General features: G+C 44.0%; 1 protein-coding gene across 1 annotated transcript; it reads right to left on the bottom strand.

Moving 5' to 3' along the window:
• Positions 1-4,976: 4,976 nt before the first annotated feature.
• LOC124789846 (glycine-rich cell wall structural protein-like) lies at positions 4,977-12,549 on the bottom strand. The gene is made up of 2 exons (XM_047257352.1): positions 12,504-12,549; positions 4,977-5,580 (listed from the first exon to the last, which is right to left on the bottom strand). Exons 1-2 carry the CDS (start codon positions 12,516-12,518, stop codon positions 5,176-5,178), a joined length of 420 nt encoding a protein of 139 aa, XP_047113308.1. The 5' UTR covers positions 12,519-12,549; the 3' UTR covers positions 4,977-5,175.
• Positions 12,550-13,302: the final 753 nt, after the last annotated feature.

Genomic DNA, 13,302 nt, shown 5'->3' with positions numbered 1-13,302 from the left:
CTACGAGTCTGCTGCACCACATCAAGCTCAAAAACTGAATGGAGCTCTTCCCCTATTTCAGGTAGCATGTCAAACCGATTGCTAATCAGAATTTGAAATATGATTACTAAGGTTTTCTCCTTTTCCCCATTACTTGTCACCTTCTTCCATCTTCCCCTGTCTCTTTCCCCCTTCAACCTTTCCGCCTTCGACATTCCTAATGCAAAATACTCCATTTCTAATTCTACCTGTAGGACAGAAAACATTTTCCCCTGTTCGACGATTTCTCGTTTCGACTACATAATCTACAGTTCCAAGGAAGAGCCTCGTCTGACACTTTCATAGCTTTTCCGCAGCATTCTCCCCATTGAAACACCAACCCACTGTCCTGACATATTTCTCCAATACCAATTACCCTACGGTAACATCCGCATTCGTCACACATGACGCTACTCTTACAGTTAACTAAAAAACACCAAAACACAATAATTGGTAAACTTATCTTTCGGTGAGCTTTGAAACTGACTTCCAGGCGTCAGGCAGATGTAGAATAATACAATAGAAGTTCATTGAACATAGGTAGTACTCGACACGAAGTTAATGGAAACTATAAAAACACGATATTTGATAACAAAATTCTTAAACCGACGCTATCAGGAAATAACCAATGATGGATGGGGCTAGGAGGACATTAAAAGCAGAATAACTCTGGCAGGAAGGGTATTCCTGGCCAAGAGAATTCTACTAGGAAAAAACATAGGCCCTAATTTGAGGAACAGATTTCTGAGAATGTACTTTTGGAGCACAGCATGGTATGGTTGTGAAATATGGACTGTGGGAAAACTGTAACAGAAGAGAATCGAAGCATTTGAAATGTAGTGCTATAGACGAATGTTGAAAATTAGATCGACTGATAGTGTAAGGAATGAGGATGTCCTGCGCAGAGTCGGAGAGAAAAGGAATATATGGATATCACGGAAGAGACAGGATGATAGGACATATGTTAATATATCAGGGAATGACTTCCGCAGTACCAGAGGGAGCTGTAGAGGGCAAAAGCTGTAGAGGAAGGCAGAGACTGGAATACATCTAGCAGATAATTGTAACAGCTGCCAAATGTCACCTGCATCACATTTTGAGAAGAACAGTGATGTCCACACCTAAAGAGTGGTGGGAAAAATGACGTTTAATACCCACTGTGAAAGCTGTCAATGACTCAGGGCTCAAAATGCAGTAATAAAATTTTTTTATCATTTGTCTGATAACATAAAATGTCTGATAGGGAGCGAAGCAAGATTTAAATCTAATTTAAAATCATTTCTCCTGCAGAACTACTACTATTACATTGCCAAATTGGTAACCAGTATAAAACGACAAAAACATTGTTTTTAGTTTCATGATTAGATATAAACTGATAAAGTTTTCATTAATGTTAAGACTAATCAGTTATACATATCCTGTATTGATTCGTCCCACATCATTTCAATGAAACAATGGTTCAAATGATCTATGGAATATGTAACTGACTAATCGTACTGGGACACGTTTTCGCTAAGGGCCGTAACTTTCAAATTATTTATGAAAAACGTACAAAAGTGTCACAAAAACATCTTTCTTCAATAACTAGAAAATCGTGGCCCCCAGAGAAATCTTATCATAGTAAAAATTTAACTACATTACATTTCCTACAAAAAGATCCTGTTCATTTTTTCTTTAGGATAAATAGTTTGCGTGTGGCGAACATGAGTGTATGAGATCTCGCACACTGTTTTTGAAGGCACTGAGAATTGCATAAAGTCATAGGTAGCGGCTGCTGAATCACACGTATATTCGTCTGATAAGGAAATGCATCTGATCCAGACACTCTCTCTTCAGCCAGTATGATGATTTCTGCTCTTGGTAGCGGTGACAATTAGGTATATCTTCAGGTCCACACACGATGCTTCCACTGAAATAGACCAGAACACATCAGACAGTCCCAGCGAGGCACACTTTTGCTTGGACATAACAACTTTTCTGCTGGTTTCAAGGCTAATTCGGTGTGTCCGTGTACTGGCCTGACACTTTGTCGTGGGAATCAGGGAATCATTCGAGGAAGGCAAAAGTGTTGAGCCAATTTTTCATCAGAGTGACAGCTAATCGCTACAGGCTTATAGGAATGTCGCGGCCATCAACACCAGTAGCATACCATTTCTTAAACAAATCTTGGTACTAACACTTGATACCGCTCAAGAGCTGTGGAGGATGGTAGAGGACAGGCAGAGGTATTTGCTGTGGGTATCCACCTTCAGAAATGATCAGGGCAGTGGAGGCTAGGGGATACTCAATGGATGGTCTCTAACAGCAGGAGTGCAGTGATGAGAAGAGTACATTGGGGTTTCAGAATGACACCACACGCAGCAGCACAATTGGCGAATGAAATTTGCATACTGTGATGCCCCAGGGTGGACTCACTTATTACTCATTTTGCAGAATATGTAAAGTGATGCTGTGTCTTAAATCTCCACCAGTAAGTCGGTTGTGTCTGTTCCCATCTTTCAGTTAGAGCCTTCCAACTGTGTTGTTATTTAGATACCTGTTCATCACCAGGTTGTCAGACTAGAAATTTCAGACGTTAGTCTTGCATTACGAGACTGTGTCTTCTGGCTAACTTCTTGTAATATGGATCCACTAGACAGCATGAATAGTTTAAGAGACTTAGTTTACAAATTAAGGCTGTAGAAATTTTTATTCTATTTCTGCTATTTTGTCATTACGCCGTGTCAAGCATAAATATTCGATTCATGTCATGGGATAGTCATCCGTCCCCGTCAGCTGCAACTCGATTCCGAGTACACACAGCTTCTTCCTGCATAGAATGAGCATGTCAACTCAACTTATTGATGTGTTTCTGGTCTCTGAAAAGACCAATCCTGGCATAAGATATGCGTGAGCACAAATAACACCTAATTGCTGGAGGAGGGCGGGGTGGTAACTAACAGAGCTTTCTTGTTCGTTGCATGCCTCTTCATGTTTGAGTTATTCTCCTTAAATTAGGTTGACAGAGGTGGATGTAGCGTTCCTCCACAGTAAACGGTCCATATCACATTCTTGCTGTGTTTGTATGTTTGCGCTAGTCGTCTTTATGATGTGTTTTAGCTGGTCCTTATAGCGAAAGGGGACCCACGATTTCTGTAGCCAGAGCAGTGTTCATCAAGAAGTATATGACCGGGAACCTTTGTATCATTCATGCGATGAACATGGCCTAACCAACTCAGTTGATGCGCGCTGATGGTTTCCTCACTGCGGTTTAGATGCGCTTTCTCGAGAACAGCTGTGTTGGTCACTTGGAGGTCCCGCTTAATGGGGCGTCTCTGGGCAACATGAGTTTGGTATGCTACTTTAGTATTTTATTCATGAAGACACAAGTAATGGATTACTTCTAGGACTGCATCCAACTTTATACCCATGGAGGCTACGATTGTGATCAGTGATGAAACAAAAATTATGCCTTAATTCCTGAACTTTTCTTATTCTCTTGTAGGTAAGAATGAAATCTATGACTGTATAAGGCAACGCAATATAGAAAAAAAAGATTTTCGGGATGAAATTTTCACTCTACAACGGAGTGTGCGCTTGTATGAAAGTTACTGACAGATTAAAACTGTGTGCCAGACCGAGTCTCGAACTCGGCTGAGCTGCCCACGTACGACTCACGATCCCACATTATATCTTTACTTCCGCCGTATCTCGTCTCCTACGTTACAAACTCCACAGAAGCTCTCCTGCGAAACTTGCAGGACTAGGACTCTGGAAGAAAGGCTATTGCGAAGACATAGCTTTGCCACAGCCTCGGAGATGTTTCCAGAATGAAATTTTCGCTCTGCAGCGGAGTGTGCGCTGGTATGAAACTTCCTTACAGATTAAAACTGTCAAGTGTGGTAGAAATCTAAGAATTTTTAACATTTTGAAGCCCTGTCAGCAACTGTGATAATTTAATATGTCAAAAATCCGCCTCAGTTGCCAAATGTTACTGGTCTTTACCTAGGTTTCAGCTAGAGAAATCTAGCCTTCTTCAGAAGCATAAAATAAACTAATACATGCAGCGGCTAACCGACCGCTTTCCACGAAGTGGGACCGGGGCTGTTCCTCAGCTAAGCAACGCAGCTTGACATGGTACCATGGTAGTTTAGGTTTTTATGTTTGACCGTGCCTTATTCTGGCATGTGTTAGTTTATTTTATGCTTCTGAAGATGGCTAGATTATTCTAGCTGAAACCTGGGTAAAGACCAGTATCTTTTCGCAACTGAGGTGCATTTTTTACATATTACTGTCAAGTGTTCCACCGGTAGAGCACTTGTCCGCGAAAGACAAAGGTCCCGAGTTCGAGTCCCGGTCCGACACGCAGTTTTAATCTGTCAGGAAGTTTTACTTAGGTCAGTGATCTCATCTCTTGCCCCTATTGCTATAAAGCAGGATACAATAATACCGTAACTGACACATAGTAGGCCGGCCGCGGTGGCCGAGTGGTTCTAGGCGCTTCAGTCCGGAACCGCGCGACTGCTACGGTCGCAGGTTCGAATCCTGCCTCGGGCATGGATGTGTGTGATGTCCTTAGGTTAGTTAGGTTTAAGTAGTTCTAAGTTCTAGGAGACTGATGACCACAGATGTTAAGTTCCATAGTGTTCAGAGCCATTTGAACCATTTTTGACACATAGTAACGATGCCCTGACATGGTGTCGAATGCTTGTCCTTGACAATATCGTCCACCACCGGTAGCTGAATGGTCAGCGTGACGGATTCAGTCCACTGGGCCTCGGTTCGATTCGCGGCTTGGTCGGAGAATTTTCTCCGCCCAGAGACCGGGTGTTGTGCTGTCCTCATCATCATCCTATCATCCTCATCGACTGCAGGTCGCCGAAGTGGCGTCAACTTGAAAGGCCGGCACACGGCGAACGGCCTGCCCGACGGGGGGCCCTAGCCATACGATTAAATAAATAAACTTGGCAATATCGAAATTACGGTAGCGTAGTACAGCCATCGAATTTCATTAGCTGGGGTTAAGAATAGTAAAACAAGTCTTCTGTAGCTGCAACATATAAATTTATTTTATTAAATAGTTAAATCTGGTGGTGGTATTTCAAGTGCTCTGCCTCTCGTGCAGGGGTCGGTCGTGATGCGAGGTCCAGTGTTATGCTTGACAGAGCACGCGTCCGTCTAGCCGTGGTGGCCGTGCCCGCCGTATCCGTAGCCGCCGCCCCCGTGGCCGTAGCCGCCGCCCCCGTGGCCGAAGGCGGCGTCGTGGGCGTTGACGGCGGCGTCGCGGGCGTGCGTGTGCGCCACGGCGGCGAAGTGGGCGGCCCTGTGGGCGGCAACCTCCGCGGTGTCCTGCACATAGCCGCCGGGGCCCACGGCGATGTGGGAGGGGCCGAAGGCGGCGTAGCCGGCGTGGATGCCGTGTCCGCCGCCGCCTCCGTGTCCACCCCCGTATCCTCCGCTGAAGCCGCCGCCGTACCCTCCACTGAAACCACCGTGACCGCCTCCAAAGCCACCGTGGCCGCCACCGAGACCCACATACCCGGGCCTGGCCGTGGCAACAGCGACTGTGGCTACTAGGAACACCTGCAACGGGTAATGGTTCACAATCATTCACTGAACGCACGAAACAGTGCTACGCTTCAGTACTGTGCGGATGGAATGAAGAGCTGCTAGTTAAGGGGGGTAGGACGTCAGACGGGCCGACTTGGGGCAGGAGAGGCATCACAGGACATTTTAATTTCCACTGTCTATACTTTTACAAATAAATTCATAAAACTTTGCCAGCATGACCAGGAAGGGTTCAGAATTTACACTCACAGCAGTGCAAGTTCGAAAACATAACAAAATAAATTTTTTTCACATGTGAAATTTCATCATTTTTTTCACTTACTAATGGCAGCATTTGTTGCTATAGGTACACTTTTCTTCATAAGTAAGAGAGATTCTTCGACGAATTTTGCACAGCATACACACCATACTCAAAGGTGTATGAAACTCTAGAATTTTACAAATCTATTAAAAACTGTGGTACAAAATAGAGGGAATTTACTAGAAAATTTGTGTTTTTTGTAAACATGAGGTTTAAAATATATCAGCTCATTCGTTTTTTCATAAATTAAATAAATTCTTGAGTTTCATACAGCTGTAAGTATGGTTTGTATGCTGTGCAAAACTCATAGAAGAATCTCTTTAACTTATGAAGAAAAGTGTACCTATAGCAACAAATGCAGCCATTAGTAAGTGAAAGAACGATGAAATTTCGCACGTACAAAAATGCACTTTCTTGTGATTTCGAACTTCCACTGCAATGGATGTGAATCCTGAATCCTTCCTGGTGTTGCTGACAAAGTTTTATGACTTTATTTGTTAAAGTATAGACACTGGAAATTAAAGTGTCCTGTGATGCCTCTCCTTCTCCAAGTCGGCCCGTCTGACGTCCTACCCCCCTTAACAGAATACACAGCATGTCATTCTGAATGGAGAGAAGTCATCAGTGTGTTGGTCGTTCTTTCACTGCATCGAACATTCTTGCCATAAGCACATCACAAACATTACGATCTGACGTTTTCCGCACGGCCACAATTGCACCATTAAGTGGAGTATGGCTGTCAGTGTAGAGTGTCCATAGTTCAGTGCCTGAGCTGCTAATGGAGGAAATAAGCATTAATGGGTTGCTCTTGCCTCATGTACCTGGTAGAACGAAGCAACCAAAAATGTATTAGGTCCGCAACTTTGCTTCCGCCGTTATGCAGTAGACGGCAGTAGCGGCAAGTGGGGTTCAGCTGGTTGGTCATAGTGTAATACAATAAGCTGAGACACCAGTAAACATAATGCCAAGAAAATATTAGCCGATTTGTGATTCCACCATAAGGTTACTCCGGCCGGCGTGGCCGAGCGGTTCCAGGCGCTACAGTCTAGGATCACGCGACCGCTTCGGTCGCGGGTTCGAATCCTGCTTAGGGCATGGATGTGTGTGAAGTGCTTAGGTTAGTTAGGTTTAAGTAGTTCTAAGTTCTACGGGACTGATGACCTCAGAAGGTAAGCCGCATAGTGCTCAGAGCCATTTGAAACACAACGTTACTCCTAAGTACGTCAACTTACGTACCCATTTGTCGCCATTTGCGGGAAATTTTAATTTTCTGCTTTAACATGAAGAAATCTGCGGCTATGGCACTTAAGATGCTGGGTAAGACCAATGGTGAGGGAACTATTATTGGACGAACGTGCAGAGAATGTTTTCAAAGCCATAAGAGCAGTGATTTTGATATCGAACACCACACCGACATGGCGGGGGAAGACAGAAGGTTTTCGCAGCTACTGAAACAGACGAAGACAGTCACAGGACATCATTATCGGAAGCAATTGACGCGTTCGAGCCCAGAACTGAAACACAAACGGCAACAATACAGTGATAGACACGTGAAGGTAATTTTCCAGCAAGTCAGTGCTCGACCCCATGTCGCAAAACCCCTCAAAAATATATCGAAACGCTAAAATGGGAAGTCCTATCCCTCCCGCCGTATTCTCCATACGTTGCTGTCTCTGACTACCACCTTTTCCGATCAGTGGCGTACAGTCTGACTGACCAGTACTTCTCATCGTATGAACAAGTGCAAAACTGAATAGATTCATGGATCCGCACAAAAGACGCACAGTTCTTCCGCCACGGGGTTCGTATGTTATCCGAAAGATGGGAGGCTGTAGTGGCCAGCGATGGGCACTACTATGAATCAGTTTTGCAAGTTTTTCACAATAAAACTCCGAACTTCGAGAAGAAAACGGCCGAAGCAAAGTTGCAGACCTAGTGGTATTTGAGATAGCTATAGTCAGTAGTGTGCAAATGACATGAATTCTGATCTAATGTTTCCAGAATGAGATTTTCACTGCGCTCATATGAAACTTTCTTGGCAGATTAAAACTGTGTGTCGGACCGAGACTCGAACTCGAGACCTTTGCCTTTCGCGGGCAAGTGCTCTATCAACCGAGCTACCCAAGCACGACTCACTACCCGTCCTTACATTTTGCTTCTGCCAGTACCTCGTCTCCTACCTTCCAAACTTTACAGAAGCTCTCCTGCGAACCTTTCAGAACTAGCACTCCTGAAAGAAGGATATTGCGGAGCCATGGCTTAGCCACAGTTTCTGGTCTAATGTTGTTTAGTACATTTCCTTAGTCACCAGTAGAAATATCGGCCCTTACATCATTACACACTGCATGTAAGACATTGTGATATCGTCGGAATTTCCCGGATGATGCCGTTGTATGCAGAGAAGTTGTAACAATAGAATATTGTAGTTAAGTGCGTGAAGACTGCGAGGAATCGACGCTTGCTGCTAGTTTATCCTCAGCACAAACAAATGTAGCGTACTATAACGACAAAGGAAGACCCTATATTATATGAATGCACGATTGCAGGACAAATACTGGAAGCAGTTACTTCCATTAAATATCTAGGAGTATACATAATGATTAGAAGTGGAATGACCATATAAAATTAGCCGTGGATAAGACAGAAGCCGGTCTGAGATTCACTGGAATAATCCTTAGGGCGTGCAGTCAATCAGCAAAAGAAGCAGCTAACAAAACACCAGTTCGGCCAATAACCTAATATTGCTTGTCAGTCTGTGATCCATACCAAAGAGTTGAGAGAGGAGATTTGAAGAAGAGTGGTGCATTTCTTTGCAGGTTCATTTGGTAACCGCAAAACTGTCAAGCAGATGCTCCTCTGCCTCCACTGGCAGACGCTCAAAGGGAGGCGTTCTGCATCAAGGTATGGTCTACTGTTAAAGCCTTAAGAACATACGATCCTCGAAGAGTCAAACAATGTACTGCTTCCTCTTGTGTACGTCTCGCGAAACCGGGCGTAGTGGCCGAGTGGTTCTAGGCGCTACAGTCTGGAACCGCGCGACCGCTACGGTCGCAGGTTCGAATCCTCCCTCGGGCATGGATGTGTGTGTTGTCCTTAGGTTAGTTACGTTTAAGTAGTTCTAAGTTCTAGGGGACTGATGACCTTAGAAGTTAAGTCCTGTCGTGCTCAGAGGCAGCCACATCTCGCGAAAAGGCCATGCAAATAACATCAGAGAGAATCGATTCCTCACGGAGGCTTACTAACAATCATTCTAGCGAATGATACACGACTGGAACAGAAAAATGGTGAATTGGTAGTGGAACACAAAATACGCTCCACCATACGCCGTAAGGAGGCTTGCGGAGTATAGATGTTGATGCAAATGATATAATTTCATAACCGCTTATCGAAGCAAGTCAAATGCGACAGCTATCAACAAACTCTTTGAGCCTAATCAAAAAGTTACAAGACGTGTATTGCAGTTTTTCTTATGCCTAAGACATATTTCTGACAACGGTACAATACTGATGACTGCCACGTAGTCCTTCCAAACTGAATTCTAATCTTGGCCACACAGCTCACTCAACCGACACGCCTCATCAAACAGTATATTTGTCCCACAAACGCAGTTCGTTGTTAGTTCCCTGGCGACTGAGGTCTAGAAAACGATTATATATAGAACACTCAGTTTACAGGTCATTTAAATGTGCAAGATACCTGGACCAATCAATGCCAGGAGAGAACTTCCACAATGCACCATCAACTAATTAAAATTCCCTGAGAGCGAATATCGAGTTTTCATTTTCCCTCACGATTCTGCTGGATACTGAATCTGACCAGAAGTCATCGGGGCAGATGAAAAGCATTGATACACCAATGGCTCGCCGTTGTGGGCGAGCGGTTCTAGGCGCCTCTGTCCGGAACGACGCGGCTGCTACGGTCGCAGGTTCGAATCCTGCCTCGAGCATGAATATGTGTGATGTCCTTAGGTTAGTTAGCTTTAAGTAGTTCTAAGTTCTAGGGGACTGATGATCTCAGAAGTTAAGTCCCATAGTGCTCAGAGCCATTTATCTCACGCTTGCAGTAACCTGTGATCTTGCAATGTTCATCACTTACCTAGAAAAATGTATTCCCTAAATTTCAGTTCTCAATATTAATTATTCTTTAGTGTTGTGATTTTCTTGCGTCTGTGTATGATGTCTTATACATAACTGCACATTCGATTGTGTGCTGTGCTGAATCCTGGCAACGCAGCGAAAATTCAGTTTTTCGCAGCTCCTGCGACGTTGAACGGGTCACTATGTGTCATATCACAGTACTGACGTCGGTTTTCAGAAAGAGCAAATATTCGTTACGAGATACACTAAAGTCCTCAAGAGTAGCAACAACATAGCACATTCCGGTACATTTATCAGCGCTATACACTACCCCCGACCGAGTATTTTTTACAAGTAGGCAAGATGCCATCAACAAAGTATACTGAACTTTACGTGAATTGAAGATTTTATGTATGTTGACAAACACCAGTACGGTACTCGCTATCGGCCACTATTGAGCAATGTAAAAATTCAGTACATACAAGATGAGCATAATTATACGGACACGTGACAGATTTAGGTGAGGCTTGTTTTGAACTATGGCTATGTAAGTATTTCGCTCTAAGGTACTACAAGATGTCAGGCCTCAAGTGCCTCGTTTACAATACCTGCAACTTCAGCAAGCTATAACTGTTACTTAAGACTCTGTCTTACCCCTTTTGCTCTATGTTGAGCATTACTCTTCTTCTTTTCTTATTTTGAAAGTAGTGAAAGAGAATCATGCTGGTCTATCATGGGGTTGGAGCACAGCTGTCCCATACCTGTCACGGTGCGTCAGTTCTGCATTCGCAAAAGCAAAGAACACCGTTGCTGATTGGCAGCCCTGCGAGAGGGAGGCGGAGTTTGTTCCATAACACCTCCCTTCCCTCTTTTGTTTACTCTCGCGGCCGATTGCCACGTCACAGTGTCCATACTACAGTATTGCCTACTATTAGCAAATGAGTAGTAACTCACACTGGAACAATTTCTACCTCCCCGTTCATTTTAAACAGAAGCTTTTCATTGTATAGTGAGATATCATGGCAGAATTTCGAGCGAGTTCTACAATAAAGGTAAAAGTATCACCATCTACACTAATGCCCATTAAAATTGCTACACCACGAAGATAACGTGCTACAAACACGAAATTTAACTGACAGGAGGAAGATCTGTGATACGCAAATGATTAGCTTATCAGAGCATTCACACAAGGTTGGCGCCGGTAGCGACACCTACAACGTGCTGACATGAGGAAAGTTTCCAACCGATTTCTCATACACAACCACCAGTTGACCGCCGTTTCCTGGTGAAACGTTGTTGTGATGCCTCGTGTAAGGAGGAGAAATGCGTACCATCACGTTTCCGACTTTGATAAAGGTCGGATTGTAGACTATAGCGATTGCTGTTTACCGTATCGCGACATTCCTGCTCGCGTTCGTCGAGATCCAACGACTGTTAGCAGAATATGGATTCGGTGGCTTCAGGAGGGTAATACAGAACGCCGTGCTGGATCCCAACGGCCTCGTATCACTAGCAGTCAAGATGACAGGCATCTTATCCGCAAGGCTGTAACGGATCGTGCAGCCACGTCTCGATCCCTGCGTCAACAGATGGGGACGTTGACGCTGCATCACAGACAGGAACGCCTGCGGTGGTGTACTCAACGACTAACCTGGGTGCAGGAATGACAAAATGTCATTTTTCGGATGAATCCAGGTTCTGTTTCCAGCATCATGATGGTCGCATCCGTGTTCGGCGACATCGTGGTGAACGCACATTGAAAGCGTGTATTCGTCATCGCCGTAGTAGCGTTATCACCCGGCGTGGATGTATGGGATGGCATTGGTTACACGTCTCGGTCACCTCTTTGAACAGTTACGTTACATTTCAGATGTGTTACGACCCGTGGCTCTACCCTTCATTCGATCCCCATATTTCGGCTGTATATTGCACGACCACATGTTGCAGGTCCTGTACGGGCCTCTCTGGATGCGGAAAATGTTTGACTGCTGCCCTGGCCAGCACATTCTCCAGATCTCTCACAAATTGAAAACGTCTGGACAATGGTGGCAGAGCAACTGGCTCGTCACAATACGCCAGTCACTAGTCTTGATGAACTGTGGTGTCGTGTTGAAGCTGCATGGGCAGCTCTACCTGTACACGGCATCCAAGTTCTGTTTGACCCAATGCCCAGGCGTATCGAGGCCGTTATTACGGCCAGAGGTAGTTGTTCTGCGTACTGATTTCTCAGGATCTATGCACCCAAATTGCGTTAAAATTTTATCACATGTCAGTTCTAGTATAATATATTTGTCCAATGAATACCCGTTTATCATCTGCATCTCTTCTTGGTGTAGCAATTTTAATGGCCAGTGGTGTATAACTATGGAGAAGCTGTCTCTTCCGTATCGTTCTAAGGGCCCACATTGAAGATTTACTTCTCTTTAATTGCTCTAAGTCAATCATGTAAGAGACATACTGGTTTCAGTTAATGAATGGAATCCTATCCTCACAAATACATCGTACAGAGACGAGAATGAATGTCCACACAACTGCAGTTGAAGCGGGTGATCGCTACTCACCAGAAAGGTCTTCATGGCAGGTTGGTTGTTGCAGCTGCTGAGAACTGTACGGTAGAAGCGCAGGCCACCAGCTTTTATACTGAACACTGATGCTGTGAAAGGGACGGTCCCACTGACCGTGGCCTTCCAGGTTCTATTCAAGTCAATGTCTGTGAAGCCACGCCGAATCGCGCTACGAACTTGTAAACATCTACAGTTCCGTAGTAAAAGTGTCCTAATTCCAGCAGGAAAATTCTGAATTTTACTTAATTACTGAATGTTAACCTCTGTTCTCGTCCTGAAATGTATCGTTAAAGAAACTTTGTTTAAAACAGAACCTCTTGTCTTTGTATTCTATTGTTCGACTTAAAAGACACACTGGTCCAAGTGTGTTCACTTCACTTCGTTCTGATGACATCTTTCGTATTCATGAACTATTTTTGTTATATTAGCTTTCTCGTGAGACTAAATGGATATTGTTAAGGTGCACGGTGCTATAGGCGTTGAAATTCTGTCCAGATGCAAATATGTATATGCACTAAACGCACCATAAATGTGAACTACAGTTCCGGAAATATTCGCTAAAAATACATTAGCCTGCCCTGTACGAAACAAACAAACACAAAATAGAAACTCCTTACAGTTTCAAATATACTCGTATATTTAGCGATATTTAACTTCAAGTTTAATAATGTCACCATGCTAATGATTATTACTTGTGCATGTCATAATATATAACCAAATATTTTTTCGAATTCTTCGGAATAAATCTCCTTCTTCCGCACGTTAAAACATTTGTCGAATATCAAACGATCCTCTC

Source organism: Schistocerca piceifrons, chromosome 3 (genome assembly GCF_021461385.2).
Source record: "Schistocerca piceifrons isolate TAMUIC-IGC-003096 chromosome 3, iqSchPice1.1, whole genome shotgun sequence".
In the NCBI taxonomy this organism is placed as follows: Eukaryota; Metazoa; Arthropoda; class Insecta; order Orthoptera; family Acrididae; genus Schistocerca; species Schistocerca piceifrons.
This window is presented reverse-complemented; position numbering and strand designations above follow the sequence as displayed.